Source organism: Mastomys coucha, unplaced genomic scaffold, assembly GCF_008632895.1.
Source record: "Mastomys coucha isolate ucsf_1 unplaced genomic scaffold, UCSF_Mcou_1 pScaffold23, whole genome shotgun sequence".
Lineage (NCBI taxonomy): Eukaryota > Metazoa > Chordata > Mammalia > Rodentia > Muridae > Mastomys > Mastomys coucha.
Window position 1 is genome coordinate 66,476,542 of NW_022196906.1, and position 18,990 is coordinate 66,495,531.

The 18,990-nt window shown below is 38.2% G+C and overlaps 1 protein-coding gene across 14 annotated transcripts in view; it reads right to left on the reverse strand.

Moving 5' to 3' along the window:
• The window catches only part of Tcf12 (transcription factor 12), a 296,372-nt gene that overhangs the window by 9,880 nt on the left and 267,502 nt on the right, over positions 1-18,990 (reverse strand). For 5 of the 14 annotated variants that reach the window (XM_031345461.1, XM_031345462.1, XM_031345471.1 and 2 more), the window contains 6 exons: positions 17,554-17,627; positions 16,468-16,539; positions 15,516-15,722; positions 5,079-5,193; positions 4,725-4,887; positions 2,579-2,811 (listed from right to left, as the gene is read on the reverse strand). In XM_031345461.1, the coding sequence (XP_031201321.1) occupies positions 2,579-2,811; positions 4,725-4,887; positions 5,079-5,193; positions 15,516-15,722; positions 16,468-16,539; positions 17,554-17,627 (864 nt within the window). The remainder of the gene's footprint in view (positions 1-2,578; positions 2,812-4,724; positions 4,888-5,078; positions 5,194-15,515; positions 15,723-16,467; positions 16,540-17,553; positions 17,628-18,990) is intronic. The other 9 variants (XM_031345466.1, XM_031345467.1, XM_031345472.1 and 6 more) reach the window with 5 other exon arrangements.

The following is an 18,990-nucleotide window of genomic DNA, read 5'->3' on the forward strand; positions in this document are numbered from 1 at the left end:
TTTTTTTTTTGTTTCTACATGATTTAAGTTTTGTCCCTAGAGCTTTAGGATAATCTTCTAAACCCTAGTATGCTGAAATCACATGATGATGATGTTCTTTATCCTCAGGTCTTAAAAATATTTATTGTCTATGTGCACACAGGTGTGTATATAGTGGGCATATGGATGTCAAAGAACAACTTACAGGAGTTGGTTTTCTCCTTCAACCATGAAGGTAACCTTCACGGATCAAACTCAGGCTGTCAGGTTTAGTAGCTCATACTTTTAACAGTTAAGCTAGCCTGCTGGTTCTACTGTCAGGTCACTTTTAAACCATTCGTTTTAGCATAATGTTAAATCCTAACCTTGAGACATATATTGTGTGAGACTTAGAATAAGCTTGTCAGTTACCACTACTATACCTACTTTCCACTCTGTGCCTATTTTTGTTCTTCTGTCCTTTTGCATTAGTATCATTTTAATTTATTTTAATGGCCAACAGAAAGAGTGTTTTATTATCAGTACACACACTTTATCTGCCCTGTTTGACCATTTTTTTGCAAATCAATATCCTGGGGTTGGAGTCTGGATGCATGTTTAAAAGAAGACCTCAGGAGACAGTACTGGAACCAGTCAGACCTAAGAACCACCACCACTCTCCATTTTCCTCCACTCTTATCCAAAACAGTGAGCTAAATGAGCTGATGATGAATGAGTTTGGGAGGAAGAAGTGTTTGATCACCTACTGAATCTGTGTAAGATGAGAATACAAACTTCTGGACCACAATGAAATTTCCTAGGAATAGAAATGGCCAGGCTACTGTCAATAATCATTGTGACATGCTTAAATCATTGGAGATGCTTAAATGGCAATGGCAGAGATTAGATGGAGTTTGTACAACGAATAACAAAGCACAAAAGTGTTCTGGGAGAACCCCAGCATGACTGCTAGCCCTAAGTCTGTCTCCCTTAGGAAGCTCCAGGTTAAGGTTGGTCAGATACTAAGCCAGGTAAACAAAGTATGTCTTTACACAAACTGCTGGCTCAGGACTGCAGGTATACTGTGCCCTCTGTTTGATACCGAACACCTTATCAAACATCCCAACATCTGCAGATACAGTCTAGGCAAATATAACTACACCAAGCTTAGAAGACACTGCTAAGGATTAGGCACAGGTACTGGAAGCTGATGAGATAGGGACAGAGGGCATCTGAATGCTTTTCAAGAAGTTGTTAAGATAAGGGCTCTGCCAACCCCTGACACCAGTAATGATATTTTGCTATGCTTGCAGACAGGAGCCCAGCACAATTGTCTTCTGAGAGTTTTCATCCATCAGCTGATGGAAACAGATGTGGAGATGCACAGCTAAATTAGGTAGAGCTTGGGAGTTTTGTGGAAGAGTGGAGGGAAGAAATGAAGAAGCTGGAGTGGTCAAGGCCATCATAAGAAGACCTACAAAGTCAACTAACCTGGGCCCAACAAAGTGTTCAGTTCAAGAAGGGTGTGTGTATGAATGACTATGAGAATGGTTGGTGAGGGAAAGTCAACGTTCCTGTTCCAGTCAGGTGAGCAGCAACCAGCCTGTGTCTCAGAGGAGGCTGTAATCTGTAGGATCTGTCTTATGAACAGCTATTCTCTATCACTTCAAGGGTTTTGAACAAGATGAGAACATACCTGATTTTAGAAGCAGGATGACTATGCACCATTCCTATACATCAAACATATTGGATGGACACAGAAATGAATTTCCAGCTAATGGTAATGATGTAGCTTTCAAGCATTTACCTACCCTACTCTGTTTGTACCCAATACAAACATTTAGATAATCTAACACAAATAGGAGAGAGAGAGAGAGTTGCTCAAGAGTAAAGAGATTTGTGGCCCAAAGCCACATTTATTGATTGCTTGCAAAAAGGTTGCACATAAAACCTTTAGGGGACTGCTGAAATGCAAGCTAGAGGGTAGAAGCTCAAGGGCAAAAGTCTCCACTACTTGATAACTGTCCAGCACAGAAATGTTGTGACAAATGCACACTAAACAAATGAAGTTTAAAGCTTTTTCAGGATACCATCAGACTCTATGAAGTAGTAAACAGGATAGTTGCCTCAGTCAAGATGTGAGCTCTTTCAAACCACATATGTGGCACATGGGCATGTCCAACACGTTTATGGCATTTCTAATAGAGCTCAAAAAAGCAGCCCTGAGAACTCTTGACATAAGTGTAAAGGACACAGATGTGGTAAAGACAGGGAGGAGCCATGCTTACTCGTCCTATTAAGCAGCAGCATTTATAGAATGCCCAGAGTGAAGCACATGAGAAACCAAGTGCCTAGAAGGAGGAGGTACAACTCAGTGCAACAAGGAGGGCAGGTTGGGGCAAGCAAACTCAACAGTGAGGACAGACCCTGAGGCCACAGGAGCAGATGGGCTAATGCTGCTCGTTCTCTGCCACATTTCCCAGGATTGGTCTCTATAGGTTTGTGGAAGCTCTCAGTTTGTAGATACTGGATGGCACAGACATATTCAGAGAGCCTTCAGATGACTTGCCTAAGCAAAGCACAGCTAACAAATGTCTGCCGGTCTGCTGGACTGACTTACCTCTGACTTGCTGTTCTAGACTAAGGATGACTGCCACGGCCTGATGAAGAATGAGAAGCTTTGTCTGAGGTTTCTCACTTTTCAAATGAAGCTGACACATTCGGCCAAGCTCCTTGAACGCCTCGTTAATATCCCGCACACGCAGGCGTTCTCTGGCATTGTTAGCCATCCGCCTTTCCTTCTCCCTTTCGATCTTCTGTTCTGGATTCAGATCCTCATCTTCATTGGTACTGCTAGAAAAGAGTAGCAACAGTGTTTATAAGCTTCCCTCCCTATAAATATGCTGATTGTGCCAAATTATAAATTATAATGGTGGAATGGAAATTAAAATCCCTACTAGACAGGAGCACAGCTGTCCTGAAAGTGACTGGATGATCCTTTCCTTTCTTCAATGAACCTGAACAGTCATTAAGTTAAGCTGTATCACATGTATTTTAATAGATTTTCATCACGAATTTTAGCATAAAGGTCTCTCCGAGAAAGCAAATTATTTGTAAATAAGAAACAAAGCTAAATTCTACTACCTTGTTATTCATATTGAATACAAAGATCAGCATTTCCAGGACCAGTTCAACACATACTTTCAACTTCTACCCTTAATCTACAGATTCTAAAGTTGCATTAGTAGGGCCCCACTGACTCAAATGCACTGAGTGCTGAGGTTCTGTCCTGGAGCATGAGTACATCATGTCTGCTTAGAAACACAAAGGACAGAAGACACAGAGGGCCTCAAAACATAGGTAATTATGATGATGAAAAAACAAAACATAGGAGAATTGGAATGAATAAATCTTTGTGAAGGACAGACTGACTTATGCATTATCTCTGGCTACTTGGTACTGCAACTGTAGAACTGAGTAGCTGTGAAAGAGACAATTTGGCCCATAAAACTGTAAAATCTATGTTCTGTCCCTTTACTGAGGAAAAGTATGTTGATTTCTAATGGATATGGAGAGAGGGAAGGAAATTCTCTGTTAAAAGAATAATAAAACGATGAGTTAGGTTGCTTAGAAGAAGTGGTCTCAGAATTCTCTGACTGAATTTATTTTCTCATTTATATTCTTCACGTGAGTAAGATGCATACTAAAACCACAGCACTGCCAAGATTCATTTTTCTCAAGAGAGACACTTAGGCTTTGAAAGCTATGAGAATGTCAAAGGCAAAGAAGCTCTTTGTTAGGAGTGGGAGAAAGGGTCACGGATGGCTTCTGTTAGTTCTATCATTTCAGTCTCCTCTGCATTATAATCTAGCACACAAAATGGGTATTTTAAATATCATTAGTTATATGTGATAGATACATCGTCAATAAATGACTGATATACCATAAAATAGATGCATTTAAAAACATTAAGTCACAATGGGCTTGGCTGATCATGTCTCTAATCCCAGCCCTTGAAAGATTGAGGCAGGGGGATCATGAGCTCAAGACCAGCCTAGTCACAATGTCTGAAAAACAATACTATAGACATGTGTGCACAAATAAAATCACCTAATTTTAATGTAGAACTAAAAAAAAATCTGAAGAAATATACAAATTATTAGAAACTAATGTCCAAATTCATGCTTGAAAGAAAATCAAGTTCATTTTCTAGAAAACTCTGAGTATCACTTTATCTGGAATACTTTTTTACATTTTTCTAAAATTACTGCTGAAATCAGAGAATAACCAATCACTACGAAGGACCAAAAGGTAAATATTTCCTGTTTTGTGAGACAAACGGTATCTGTGGCAACTACTTAGACCTGCCAGTGTAAAGCAAACCCAGCCCCAGATGACGTGAAAGCAAAGCATATGGTGGCTTCCGATAATAACACGTCACAAGCAACAGGCTGGTGCTTGCACGAGCCACACCAGATTTTGCCATATACTTAGTTCTTTAACAGATCAAATATTTATTGGCAGACATACAACAACAGTTTAACCTGCCCTCTCATTGTCTTTTTTATAAACTATGGGCAACTAAGAAACGATAGGCAGTTCTTTTTTTGTATGAAGACATAAAGGGGTGTAAAGATGAACTAGGAAAATATAGATTTAAAAAAAAATTCTAGACCTGGCACCTAGAATGTAGCTGGTTATTATGAATACATGTCTTAAGCCTTTTTTCTTCCAGAAAATACATGAGCTAGAAGGGCTGGCCATACCTTGTTCTGCCTCTAGATGAGACCTTGATGTCTTTCTGGGAGGACTCATCATCTGATTTCATGTCATCTGATGAAGGAGGTTCATGAAGGTTTTCATCTTTTTCTTTGTTTTCAGTCTTGATTTCTGTTGGGACAACACTTCCAGACTGATTTTGTACGCCACCTACCAAAGAGGCAAAGGAAACAAAACATAAGACTAGATTCACATTTCAATCAAGATGGTTCCAAGCTTTCTGGAGGTAAACACCCCTCAGGGTTACGCTGTAGGAACCCTTCTGGAGGCAAGGGAAGTCCATTATGTAGAGCCAGAAGAACTTCTCAGAAACTAGTGGTCAAAAATGACAAAACAGTCACCTCTGAAATTTTCTGGTGTTTTATGGTTCAGTTCTGTGTTTGAGGCAGCAACAGTACTAGACAGGACTGAATGATTGCCATTGAGACTGACTGAATCTTCCCGATGAGTTCCGACCTAAAGTGAAAATAGACAGAAAGAAATCAACAGTGGCCAATTTTTATCTTATCTTATCTTATTGTGATAGGCTAGCTGGCAGGCTGATCCTGAAATCCTTAATTCAAGTGACTCTTCTGCCTCAGTCTTCTGAATAGCTAGGATTACTTCTGAATAGCCAGAATTACAGTCATGCACTACTTTATTTGGTTTTGTATAAGTTTTATACAGGAATTTATAGAGAATGTAGTACTATTCATCTGAGTTTAACAACTCTTTTCTGGTGTGTCACCTTTTCTGAATTTCTGCGAACATTTCAAAATACTTGAAAGAAAATATTTGAATCCAAATGTTATTTACAAAGTAAGTTTCAAAATTTGTATTCCATACAGTATAGTTAGGAAAAGCCAAAAGGGCTGCCAGTGAACTCCACATTCTAGCCACTATACCACCAGAGGGCCTAAAACAAGCTCTTAGAGATAATATACAAGGCTCGGCATTGGAGAGCTCCACAGACTCTGAAACCTACGCTGAGTGAAACAGCCCTACACCGAAGGTTGTAATGGTACTCATCTAGCTGCATCCTCCTACATACCCAGCATCTTACCTTCCCTCCTTCTTGCCTGCAATGCAAACCTAAAGCAAACCAAACGCTTTACATCTCTGGGCAATGAAATCCCCGTATCTGTTTTTAAGCTTCAAATAAACTTAACCCAAACTATAGCTGACCCAAATGAGAAAGTAAAGCACACACAAACACCAACCAATAGATACTGCACTATTTTAAGAGAAACATATTACAAATAAAGCTTTTTCCTAGAACAGTAGCAGACTTGTCAACTAGAATATTAAGCTTTAATTAAGTAGCTTACTGCCTGGATTATACAGAACTACTGTTTTTCAAAAGATCCTTCCGCCTTAACAAGTTATCAAGCATCGACTACCTCAAATAATTAGTGTAGCTTTTATCTTTTATGACTGGATTTTACCCTATGATGTATAAATATCTTTGTGTGAGTTTATCCTTTGTGTCCTGTAAGCTAAATAAACAAACCTAAGGCAGAGTATCAGGCCACTGGGTCATTTGGCAATGGGTCAGATTAGAATTATATTAGGTAGATATCTACCGTACTTCTAGAGAAATTCTTTATCTTTATCCTTATTTTTAATGAACTCTATAGCTACTTTCAAAATTATCTGAGGATTAGTCACCACTGAGAGTTAGTTACTCTGTCACTGTTCCCTTTGGATATTCAAGGCTGTACTGCCCCCCCATGTGTACATTTCATTATGCACTGAAGTCATACATTAAAGCAGAGAGGGCCAAAGAAATGATGCAGACTTTCAACCTCTTCCCACCTTTGAAGATTTCTGGTCTTTAGATTCCCTGTCCCCATTAAAGACTCTAGAAAAGCCAGGTGGTGGTGGCACAAACCTTCAGTCTCAGCACTTGGGAGGCAGAGGCAGGTGGATTTGAGTTTGAGGCCAGCCTGGTCTACAGAGTGAGTTCCAGGATAGCCAGGGCTATACAGAGAAATCCTGTCTCGGAAAAAAAAAAAGACTCTAGAAAAACCTGAAGGACTGAGCCTAATGGTCAGTGAGGAGAGAATATTAAAGGAGAAACTTTCAATTGTGTCATGGGTCTCTGTCATAAAGACGTCCAGGTCAAGCCTATCCTTAACACTTACTAGTGCCTTCTTCCTACAGACTACTGAGTGGCCTAAGAGGAAAGGAAGGCCACTTGGAAATCTTACTATAGGGGCTAATGAGATGGCTCAGGGTAGAAGTTCTTGCCACAAAAGCCTGAGGATACGGGTGTTCAGATCCCCAACACCCACACAAAGGCTGGGTGGTATGGCAGCAGCTTGCCACCTCAGTGCAAGACAGACAGAAGCAAAGGTCCCCAGAATAAGACAGCTAGCTGAAGTAACTGGATTGGCAAGGTCTGAGATCAAGTGAGAGACTCTGCCTCAGTATATATAAGCCAGGCAGGAAGATACCAGATGTTAACTTCACACACACACACACACACACACACACTCTAAATCCCATTTTACAAAAAGATATGAGTTAAATATAATACACAGATGCTAATTTGAAGCATGGGCCTATTTTAAAGGTGAAATACTATAGAGGAACTGTGGCTCAGGCAATCTCTATGAGATAAAGCAGAAGCTGAACTTTCTGTAAGTTTATACTTAAAACTTCTTGGGATTTTGGTACAGATAACTTAATTTTTAAAAAAGATTTATTTATTTATTTTATGTATATGGGCACTCTGTTGCTGACACACCAGAAGAATGCAATGGATCCTATTACTGATGGTTGTGAGCCACCATATGGTTGCTGGGAATTGAACTCATGACCTCTGGAAGAGCAGGCAGTGCTTTTAACCATTGAGCTATCTCTCCAGCCGTGATAACTTCTGTTTTTAACTAATATTCTAAATTACAACAAAAACAAAATGGCCTCATAAACTTTAAAGTACACAAATATTCACTTTGAATTACATAAGAGAAACCCAGGATAAGCAGTAACTGCTGAATTCTGTTCAGAGACAATGTATCTGCTGAGTTTCCATTTCCTCTTATTTTGTACCATTAAAACAAAACAAAACGGGCTGGTGAGATGGCTCAGCGGGTTAGAGCACTGACTGCTCTTCTGAAGGTCCTGAGTTCGGATCCCAGCAACCACATGGTGGCTCATAACCACCCATAATAAGATCTGATGCCCTCTTCTGGTGTGTCTGAAGACAACTACAGTGTATTACTCCGGAGCGAGTGGGGCTGGAGTGAGTGGGGCGGCAGGGGTCCTGAGTTCAATTCCCAGCAGCCACACACATGATGGCTCATGGCCATCTGTACAGCTACAGTGTACTCATACACATAAAATAAATAAAATAAATCTTTAAAAACAAAACAAAACTTTTTGCCCATTAAACAATAGAAGCATTTTCTACAGATTCTCTTCCTGAGAAAAGACTCTGAAGCAAAGGGTCATTACCTTTCCTTAAGGAAAACACAGAAGGAATTGTAATATAAATGCTAGCCGTATTTTTGCCTCAACAGTCCAAGGTTATTTTCTTACAGGAACTCACATTACTGGCCTCCAAAAAAAATTCAATTGGCATATGTAATGAAAATAGAAGCCTTTTAAAAATGGTCTCAGACTAGCAGGACACTTGAAGTTGGGTATTTCCCATGTTAATGCGGCCAGCAGAAACCTTTTCTAGGTAACTTGATTCCCTTTGCAAATGGCCCTCACGTATTTTCTCAAGAATCTGACTTCACAGCTTTCACAGTTCTCTTTAACCCTTGCCCACCCTGGTTCCCATATCCTTCCTTTAATCTGTGGCTCACATTGACATGGCTGTCTACATGAACAACAGGTGTATAAACAGTTCTTTGTCTGCACCCATGGCCTGTGGGCCAGCCAGATAGGACTATTTTAATTGTTCAACTCGTTAGCATACAGCTGACAGGCTGCTACTGTTGGAAGAGTAGCAGGAAGGCAAACCCATAGGCCTGCTATGTTCTAAATTTCAATTCCTATAAGAACCTCATTTCAGAATAAAAGAACCAACCAACTAAATGACTTAGTCTTACGCACTGAACCTTCACAAGCTGTTTACAGTCTGACTTCTGTGGAATAACTCTGTTCTAATAAACTGTTCATTTGTACTATTTGCTGATTATTGTTTTAATTTAGGTATCATTAATATATAGACTGATAAAATGATTTTTATATATACACTGTTTAAAACTATTCTGCTGGCTTAATCCATTTGTTGTTTCTTAAATCATTATTATTTCCTTAAGTGCATAACCTCTATATTTTCAAAAAAAGTTCAAAGTATTTTTAAATTTAAAAACATTTTCTAAGCCCGTAAAAATTATTTAAAAGTGAACTTAATGAAAACAAAACATTTAGAGGTTTCCACTTAGGAGAAAAAGTGAACTGAAACAGTGTGTGTGTGGGGGGTGACTATAAGTATGATTCTTTTCAGACATATAATTCCTACAGTATAGAAACCTATACTAGAATTAACTGCTGCCAAAAGAAAAAATAAGAATATTTAAAGTTAGGAGGGTTGAAAAGATTGCTCACTTGGCCTTGCAAATGTGAAGAACTGAGGTTAGATCCTTAGAATATACATAGGAAGCTGGTTGTGGTAACATATATATGTAACTCTACTGATAAGAGACATATATAGTGAAGTTTCACACCAATGAAACAAAACAAAAGATAGTGATTACGAAAGCCAGGCTTGGTGGTGCATGGCTTTAATTCCAGCACTTGGGAGGCAGAGACAGGTGAATCTCTTGAGTTCCAGGTCAGCCTGGTCCATAGTGAGTTTGTTCTAGGACAGTCAACGCTATAGAGAAAAACCTCATCTTGAAAAACCAAAACCAGGGGCTGGAGAGATGGCTCAGTGGGTAAGAGCACCGACTGCTCTTCCGAAGGTTCTGAGTTCAAATCCCAGCAACTACATGGTAGCTCACAACCACCCATAATGAGATCTAACACCCTCTTCTGGTGTGTCTGAAGACAACAGTATACTTATGTATAATAATAAATAAATCTTTGGGCCGGAGCAGTCAGGACTGAGTGAGTCGGTAGCAGATCTACCAGAGCAAGCAGGGTTGACTAGAGCGAGCCGCCTAAGCAAGTAAACTCCTAAAAGTCAAGTCTCGACAACCAGATGAAGGCTCACAACTATCTATCTGTACAGCTACAGTGTGTACTCATATACATTAAATAAATAAATAAATAATTCTTAAAAAAAAAAAAAGAAAAACCAAAACCAACTAACTGACCCCAAGGTTGTCCTTTGACATATACATATATAAAAGGTGAATGTGCAAACATGTGCAGCCAACTTGCCCCACATAAAGATTTCTATTTTATTTTAGTTAAGTTGACAAAAGGCCAAGAAAACTAAGAATAAAATATTATTCCATTTTCTTGACTTCAAACCCCTCAAGGGATACCAAAAAATAATTAAGAAAAATGTCTGTATTAAATTTCCACAGGTCTTGTAATAAAGAAAGTAAGAGAACCATGGAAAGAATTCATTTTGTACTATTAATAAAGACCTTTTAAGAATTTCAAATGTTGTTTCTTATTACTGAACACCACAGTACATATTTAAAGGTCAGAGGACAACTTTGTTAAGTCATTTCTGTCCTTTCATTTTTAAACTCAGTTCTTCAGGATTATGCCGTCTGGTGACAATTGCCTCAGGGACACCTTGTTAATCTCAGTAATTTTTAGGAGTGGCATCAAGCTTCAATGGTAAACACAATGACGTCAATCTTGCTTGCTATGTCAGCAGCTGAAATCACTGTCTGATGGACATGTTTTGTGGAAGACAAAGGCATCTGCAGGATGCTCCCGATGGGCACAGGCATTTATCCACACGCTCTAAGTAGTTGCTTTACCCTGCTCAAGCATCTGTATCATCTCCAAATAAAATAGATAATTCTGCTTTTTGGTTTTTAAAGTTTTTGTTTAAATTTTTCTTGTTAGTGTTTAATTCTTAGATAAAATAAATGAAAGTAAAACTAAAACAAAATTCTGATATTTCAGTATTTCTAAACTCTATTTTAAATGAATATAAATCTCATTAATGTGCTTAAGACAGACTCATGTTTTATATTTGATTAAGGTAGGTATGGAGAAATAAAAAAATATAAATGGAGAGTAGTAAATTAACTAAATGAAAATAATTTTAAAATTAAAAGCAAACATTAAAAAGATGTCTGAGGGCTACCTCAGTTATTTGAACAAGAGTGATCCTTCATTCCCAGCTCTTTTTATAAAATATAATTTATCTTTCAGATAATTTAATTTTTATGTTCATTACATAGCTAGAATATGTTAAAAGCCCTTTGTGACTAAACCTCTTTAATTCTTGTAAAAGTAACTTTTATTCACCTGATGTAATTGTCATCTAGGAGGTTTACTACTGAATAAGCTCACCTTTTCTAGTTCTTTCTGAAGTCTGGCTGGCTTGTTCATCTTAGCTGTTCCTGTCTAAAACCCTCTCCAAATTGCTCTGCTTGGCCTCAAACTAAGTCTGGCAATCTGTTCTAATCTTCTGGCCCATCTGTTTTCACCTGTGTCTAACTTGTCTCTTTGTAACCTGTCTCTGTAAAACTGTCCTTATAAAAATTGCCTCTGAACTCTGTTCCAGACTCTCAGCTCACTGACTCAACTGAACTAACTTCAACTGACGGACTAGAACTCAGAGGTCTGCATGCCTCTTCTCTCTAGTGCTGGGATTAAAGACATGTACTACCATGCTTGGATCTAAGCTTTTCTTTACTTGAAACTTGCTCTATGCCAGGCTGGCCTTGAATTTAAGAGATCTACTTGCCTCTGTCCCCTAGGATTAAAGGTGACTGTGCTCCCTCCAGACCACTCAGACCTACAGGGACTTTGCTTTAGTTAGATGATACATACAGACTTTATGCTAACAATAATCTTGCTCACTGATTCATGTGCTCTGAAGGCCCAGGAGATGAGCTACTGCTCTCCCTTACCTATCGGAGATGCGGACTCACTCTGTGATACACGTGGTCTGCCCTAGCCCCATGCTCTGCTAGGTTGTTTTCATTTATGTCATCAACTTTCTTCCATTTCAGTGCATCTTGGCTCATCTTAAAACGCCCAAAGTAGTGGCTGATTGTGGTGGCATATATCTTTAATTCCAGCACTTGGGAGGCTGAGGCAGGATCTCTGAGTTCAAGACTAGTGCTAGCCCAGTCTACATAGTGAATTCCAGGCCAGCCAAGACTACATAGTTGAGACCTTGTCTCAAAGAGAGGAAGAAAAAAAAAAATCAAGAAAAAGGAAAACAAGCAAGAACAACAACAAAAAACCCCAAACCCCAAAACAAAACCATACCAACACCTATTTTACATACTAATAAGTCAATTTATAATCAAAGTAAGGAACTGACACAGTAGGTCTGTGGATAAATCTTGGTGGTTTTTGTTTTGTTTTGTTTTGTTTTTGTTTTTTCGAGACAGGGTTTCTCTGTATAGCCCTGGCTGTCCTGGAACTCACTCTGTAGACCAGGCTGGCCTCGAACTCAGAAATTCGCCTGCCTCTGCCTCCCAAGTGTTGGGATTAAAGGCATATGCCACCACAGCCTAGCGTTTGTTTTGTTTTTAAATAAAGGATCCTATCTCTGTAATAATGATACTAGAATTCAGTTGTGTTCTTTTCCCACATATTGTCAAAGGCTGCTTTAATTTACAATGTCAGAAATGAGTGGCTGTAGGGATGCAGGTGGAGCTCGACAGTGGAGTGCCTTCCCATCAAGCATGCCCTAGACCCAATCCTTATTCTCACCACGCAGAGTCAAGTAGTGTGACAGAGATCATATAGTATGCAAAGCTTATGATAGCCACCATTCCTTTCTTTCCCTTCACAGTGAACGTAAGCTCAATCTTTTCCAAATGCTAGAAAAGAAAGCAGTATCAAATTTAAATCTACAGTTGGGATACTCACCTACAGTAATGTTCTTAGAATAAACTCATTGCACAAACAAAATAGTATTTAAATGTCTGGTGAGTTTCTGAAGATACTTGTGCCATCAGGATAACTACTCTAAGCTGTAAATGGAGTGACGAAAATGAAATGTTTCTAAGAAAGATATTTTATAAATCCTACAATAAACTGATTAATTCTGTTATTATTTTACAAACAACTGTTCTTAGGCATCAAACACAAATATTAACTGTTAAAGAAAAAGTATAGAGCCGGGCGGTGGTGGTGCACGCCTTTAATCCCAGCACTTGAGAGGTAGAGGCAGGCGGATTTCTGAGTTTGAGGCCAGCCTGGTCTACAGAATGAGTTCCAGGACAGCCAGGGCTACACCGAGAAACCCTGTCTCAAAAAACCACCCCCCCACCCCCCAAAAAAAGAAGTATGGAAAGCAGTTTTAGTACATAAAACCAGTTTTTCTCTTTACAATTAGAATATATGGTCATGAAGGTCAATAAAGAGAGATTATTGAAGCTGAATGAACTAGATATGAAAATGTGTCCCTAAATCAAACATCTTGTGAGTTCAAGGTGGGTCCTGAGCATATGAGCAAGGCTGTGCCTTGCTGTGATCACCTATCTATTCCATCCTTTGGTCTTAGGTCAGACTGACAGCTAACAAGCTGACCTTGGGAGGATGAGAGATGAGCACTGACTCACCAAGTGGGTCAGATAGTGTCAGATGCTTTCTGAGTATAAGCCTTGTAGCAATGTATGATCTCTATAACTACAATACTGCTGACTACATATGTATAAGGTAGATAGATGTTAGACACCATGTGGCAATTTATTTAGCAGTCCTGTGTCGTCTAAGGATAGTAAGAACTGACAAAATCTTGATACACACTGAGCACCAGCTTGGGCTCAACTGCCATGGTCTGGACAGTGCTCTCAAAGAGCCAGATACTACTCTTTAGAAGATCCCTCTTTGTACAATATGATGAGGCCTTTCCTCATCAGAGTATCTCTGCATCGTGAGGCAGATGCAGGCAGACCTTTGTGAGTTCAAGGCCAGTAGGGACTACAAAATGAGTGTCTTATTAATAGCAAGAAGATAAGAAAATGTTTAAGAGGGAAGAAATACAAATTGCAAATGCTGTCAATAAGGCCAACCTGAGATTCAAGAATATGATTTTCAAGTTATTCTCTAACCTATCAGCAACTTATTAATAATCTGCTTTTCTATATTTAGAGCTGCAAAATGCCAAGTTACTAGTTTTATTATACCACTTTTTTTTGTTTGTTTGTTTGTTTTTTTTTGTTTTTTCGAGACAGGATTTCTCTGTGTAGCCCTGGCTGTCCTGGAACTCATTCTGCAGACCAGGCTGGCCTTGAACTCAGAAATCTGCCTGCCTCTACCTCTCAAGTGCTGGGATTAAAGGCATGTGCCACCAAGCCTGGCTCAACTAAAATTTTTTTCCTAATTGTTATGGCATATCTGAGTTTAATAATTCTCAAGTGGTTTTATATTAGTTTATTAGCAAAAACTATTTAGAAGGTAGTTAAGAAACCAATATTTTCTGATAACCAAGACAAAACAATAACAATAACAAAACAAAACAGAAAATAACAACCCTAACTGGTAAGGCCCAAGGTGGAAATACTGAGATCAGTGACCAGGCAGCTGTTTCCTGCTTTACGTGGAGGCCTACAATGAATATGTGTGGCAGTCAGACATATGAATGTGGGGACCTACCACCAATCCTACGCTACAGGAACCAGGCCCCCAGCATTGGGGCACTTAAATGCTGTGGTGATGCCCAAGTTTTAGCCTTGATCACATAGCTCAAAATCTGTTCACAGAAAAATATTTTGTAGCATTCAGTGAACTTTAAAAACCATGCAATAAACATGCAAACACATGGTATCTGTTACACAGCAGGCTCAAAATGAATCTTTAAAAGACATTTTGGATAAAAAAAAATGCAAGACATTCAACACAGAATTTTTTGATGTGTATGACTTTAGAAGTCTATTTTTTTCCTTTCTAAAGAACTGTCATGTTTTAAAAAATGGATTAAATTATTTTTATTCTGAGGGGATTAATCTAAAATTGCTCCCTTATACCAGTTTTCCCCCTTTATTTGGGAGAGAGGCTAAATTTGTACCTGAACAAATTAAATTTCATTTTTAAACATTTTTTGCAATTGAAGTCAAATTCCAGATAGTAGCAAACAGCTTTCCTAGTCTAGAATTTTTTTCTGAATTAAGAAAATGTCTTCCTAGACTAAGTTTTTTTCTAAATTATGGTTCTGAAGACTGAACCTAGGGCCTCATACATACTATAGATGTGCTCTCCCATTGAGCCACATCTCTAGCCTCCTTTTCACTTTGAAATCGGGTCTCATAAGTCCCCAAACTGGCCTTGAACTTGCTCTTCTCCTGGATGAGCCTCTGGAATAGCTGAGATGAACAGCCTGTGACATGGTCCCAGATAGCCGGGGCCTATAAAACTCAGTTTCTCACTTCACACACTACGCTATTCATCCTTCCTATTTGCTATCCAAGGCATATACTGCCATTCCAATGATTACATATTAGGAAAAAAGACCTGGCTGAAGCTAACAGATCTCTGTACTAAAGTTTCTTCTTTTTGTATGTGGCCACAGCAGAATTTGACAGGCCAAACAGTAGCCAAGGACTCTACTGAAGACAATAAAGGAAAACTTAAAGGGGCTCCTTTTATCTTTCTATTCAAGAGATGTCCCCCCTTCTAACTCTTTTCTCCAAAATTTCATGAAAAAAAAATAGGATACCAGGATTATTGCATATAAGATGACCATGATTTACCATCGAAGCTGATCGGCTATTTGTAACAATGCTTGATCCTCCATAGTTTGAATTGAGGTTTCCAATTGGTGCATTATGGGATGGTCCCAACAAACTGTGTATATCACTGTGGCTAGTAGGCAGACTGGTAGAAGGTCCAACTGCATGGTTCCGGAGCACATGGATAGCATCATCCAGCCTGTCTAAACGGTCTTCCATTCGAGACTGCTGTAAGGGTTGAAAACAACACGGGGAAGGGGAGGAGTTACCAGCAGTATATCTATTCAGTTTACTAAGCTGCTACATCTTCTATTCAGGGATACATGGAAGGCAGCAAGTGCAATGCAGTATCAACTAGTTTCAAAACCGACTACCTGAACTTCAAAAAGACAACAAAAAAAGCAGCTCTTTTCAGACTACGATGAATTTTCAAAGCTGCAGATACAAGTCACTGCTTTAAAAGATGAATTTACCAATCTATCATGAGGTTATTTCTTTTAGTTTCTATAATACATGAAGTCTTCCATGTCAATACTCAATTACAGCTGATAGAAAGGGAAAAACTGTACAGTGGTCTCTGAAAGATGTCAATTTGAGGAAAGACACTCCAATCTATTTAGTTTAAGTTTTAGGTGAGTAGAACACACACCTATCTTCAATGGTGTACACATCTAGATAAGTTCTTTAACAAAACTGAAAGAAAGACATCCACTACCCACGGGTCACACATGCTTTATACACAAACACATTAGAATTTTGAAAACCAAAAGCACATGCCAGTACAGCTCTAAAAGAAAGTCATTATAAACACAACAAAGGTCTACTTCTACACACTGCTGCAAGAGCTGCAATGCTCATTGCTGAATTTTTTAAAAAAGACGCTGGAGTCTGTACAGCTTGATAATTTTAAATGAATAGGGGACGTATAAGTAATTTAAACACACAAAAAGGCACCATCTAAATGAAATAGTACCTCACAGACATCCTTTAAGAAGGACATTGCATCTTGCAAATGCTCGTGAAGTTGCTGCTCAACTCGATTTTTCTGGCAAAGTCAAGACAGAACAGGAGGCAAAGCACAGGTTAAGATTAACTCCAACAGAGTCGAGGAAATAGCTGATGTGCTTGTTGGCATAACCTGTTAGTAAAGTTAATGTGGAGATCTGCAAGACCTACTTGTGCTGAGTTCTGAAAAGGCTGAGATTTAATAGGACTCACAAGGTTAGCATCTAAACAGCACACAATGCTTGGGTTTCCTTGCAAAATATGTGAGAAGACAACGCTCCCTCAGCTTAAAACATTTTGTTAGGCACAGAAAAAGAGTGTTTCTGTTTGGAACACAGTATTGCTGAATGATACGTGACTTAGAATTTCACCAGATCACACTCATTTGCTTATTTTTTTATTATATTTTGTGATTCTGGGTTATAAATGTACACACACCAAAGCAACAGTAGTAAACATTCTATCACAAATTCTTTACCTTGGAGAACTAGAACCAAGAAGGCTCCTCTACTGTTCTTTGTCTGGCAAGCAATGTTGTACTTGTGTGATTTGTACATTTTTATTACAAGAAAATATCAGAAATACTTCAATAATAGTAATACATCAGAAATACTTTAATAATAGTAATACACAATGCAAAAGTCTAATATAAATATAATAAACATCATTATGAAACAATGGATTTGATTTTTAAGTGTCTTTTTTGGGTAAATTCCTCTTACATATAAACATTGACAGTATAGAAAGATTAAATCGTATTTTTTAAAGAAACAAAAATCCTTCATACTCCTTTACTTCCAGTTGCCTGGATAAATCTAACATCCCTAAAAGCAGATGGCAATAAGGATACCCAAAATGTCATATTGTCTTCTAAATCAGGTCATGTGGTAGCAAAGAATTCGTGTGTAATGCTAGCCTACTGCTTCTTCACTGTTACATAAGATTTAGTAACAACAAGAAAACCACTAAAACAACACCACCACCACCAACAAAACCCTTCTGTACTATAAAGCAAAATTCTTAACACCAGTAAAGACCAGTGGAATGTTCTTACCAGGGAGTGAAGTGAGTTTTCATAGCTTGGGGATGAAGGAGCTTGCCCTCCAGCTCTCGGCCACTGACTGGTACCTGTTAAACCAAAAAGCATTCACATGTATGGATTAACTCTGTGTCATAGTAATGTTAAGGAAAGGGTAAAGACATTTAGTAATCATAAATAATGACAACCTTGTTTACCCTTCAGCATAATATTGGCAGCTTATAAGCATAAAACATTGGGCAATTCTTTTCATTATTAATATGCCAATTTAGTAAATTGAGTAAACAGGAAAAAACTGTAAAGCATAGTTTCATGCTTATATATTCTTTAGACTTTGTCTACACACATGTACATCTTTTAAAAAATGTTTGCTTCTCCACGGTGGCTTTATAGTCTTTGGTAAATATTATCTGTTTCTGTTTCTCTGAACAATTTCCTAAACTACCCACATCTCATAACTGGCTTTTTTTAAATTAATTAATTTATTTTATTTATTTATTTATTTATTTTTGAGACAGGATCTCAATATGTAACCTTGGGTGTCCTGAAAATCACAACATAGATCCCCCTGCCTCTACCTCCCAAGTGCTGGGATCAAAGGTGTATGCCACTATGTTCTGGCTGGGTTTCGATTGAGTAGCAATGCTGTTGTGATTACTGCTACAATAACTGCTATAATAGCTGGTAACTGCTTTTTCCTTTGGGGAGTACATTTCTAAATGAAGTAGCATCTTTTCAACTTAAAGAGATACATATGTTCATGTGCATCTTCTGATAGTGCACAGATGAAGCAGTTTTAAAGGCTAAAATAAAATGCACTGGGTGCACCAGCTAAAAAAAATTTAGGTAAGAAGTTATCATAAGCTAAAGACCCGAAACAAAAAATAATTTCAATCATTTTAGACCAATCTTCTTCCAACTCCTTATGTGATTAGTCTGTGACAGGAGTCAGATCATCATATCAGGTGTTCTGAAATGTCCGTAGACACACAAATGCTTTGCAAAGCAGGAAGTTTCTATGCTTCCTCATGAGCTTAGTTTTGAGGATGCAGAGGGATACACTGCATCATTCACATGAGAAATTTGCACCCAGAAGACTGTATGTGCATTTTGGGAACTGAGCCAGAGACTCAAACATGTTAGGTAAATGTTCTATCACTCATTAACTATATTCCCTAGCTATTTTTAGACAGCAATATAAACAAACCATGCAAATATCTACCTCTAAAATATCACCCATTTAACTATATATAAAAACTATACATACTTAAACTTACTTTGTTGTTGGTATTATTATTAATTATTAATTATTATTAATTATTAATTATTAATTATTATTATTATTATTATTATTATTATTATTATTATTATTATTATTATTTTGGTTTTTCGAGATAGGGTTTTTCTGTGTAGCCCTGGCTGTCCTGGAACTCACTCTGTAGACCAGGCTGG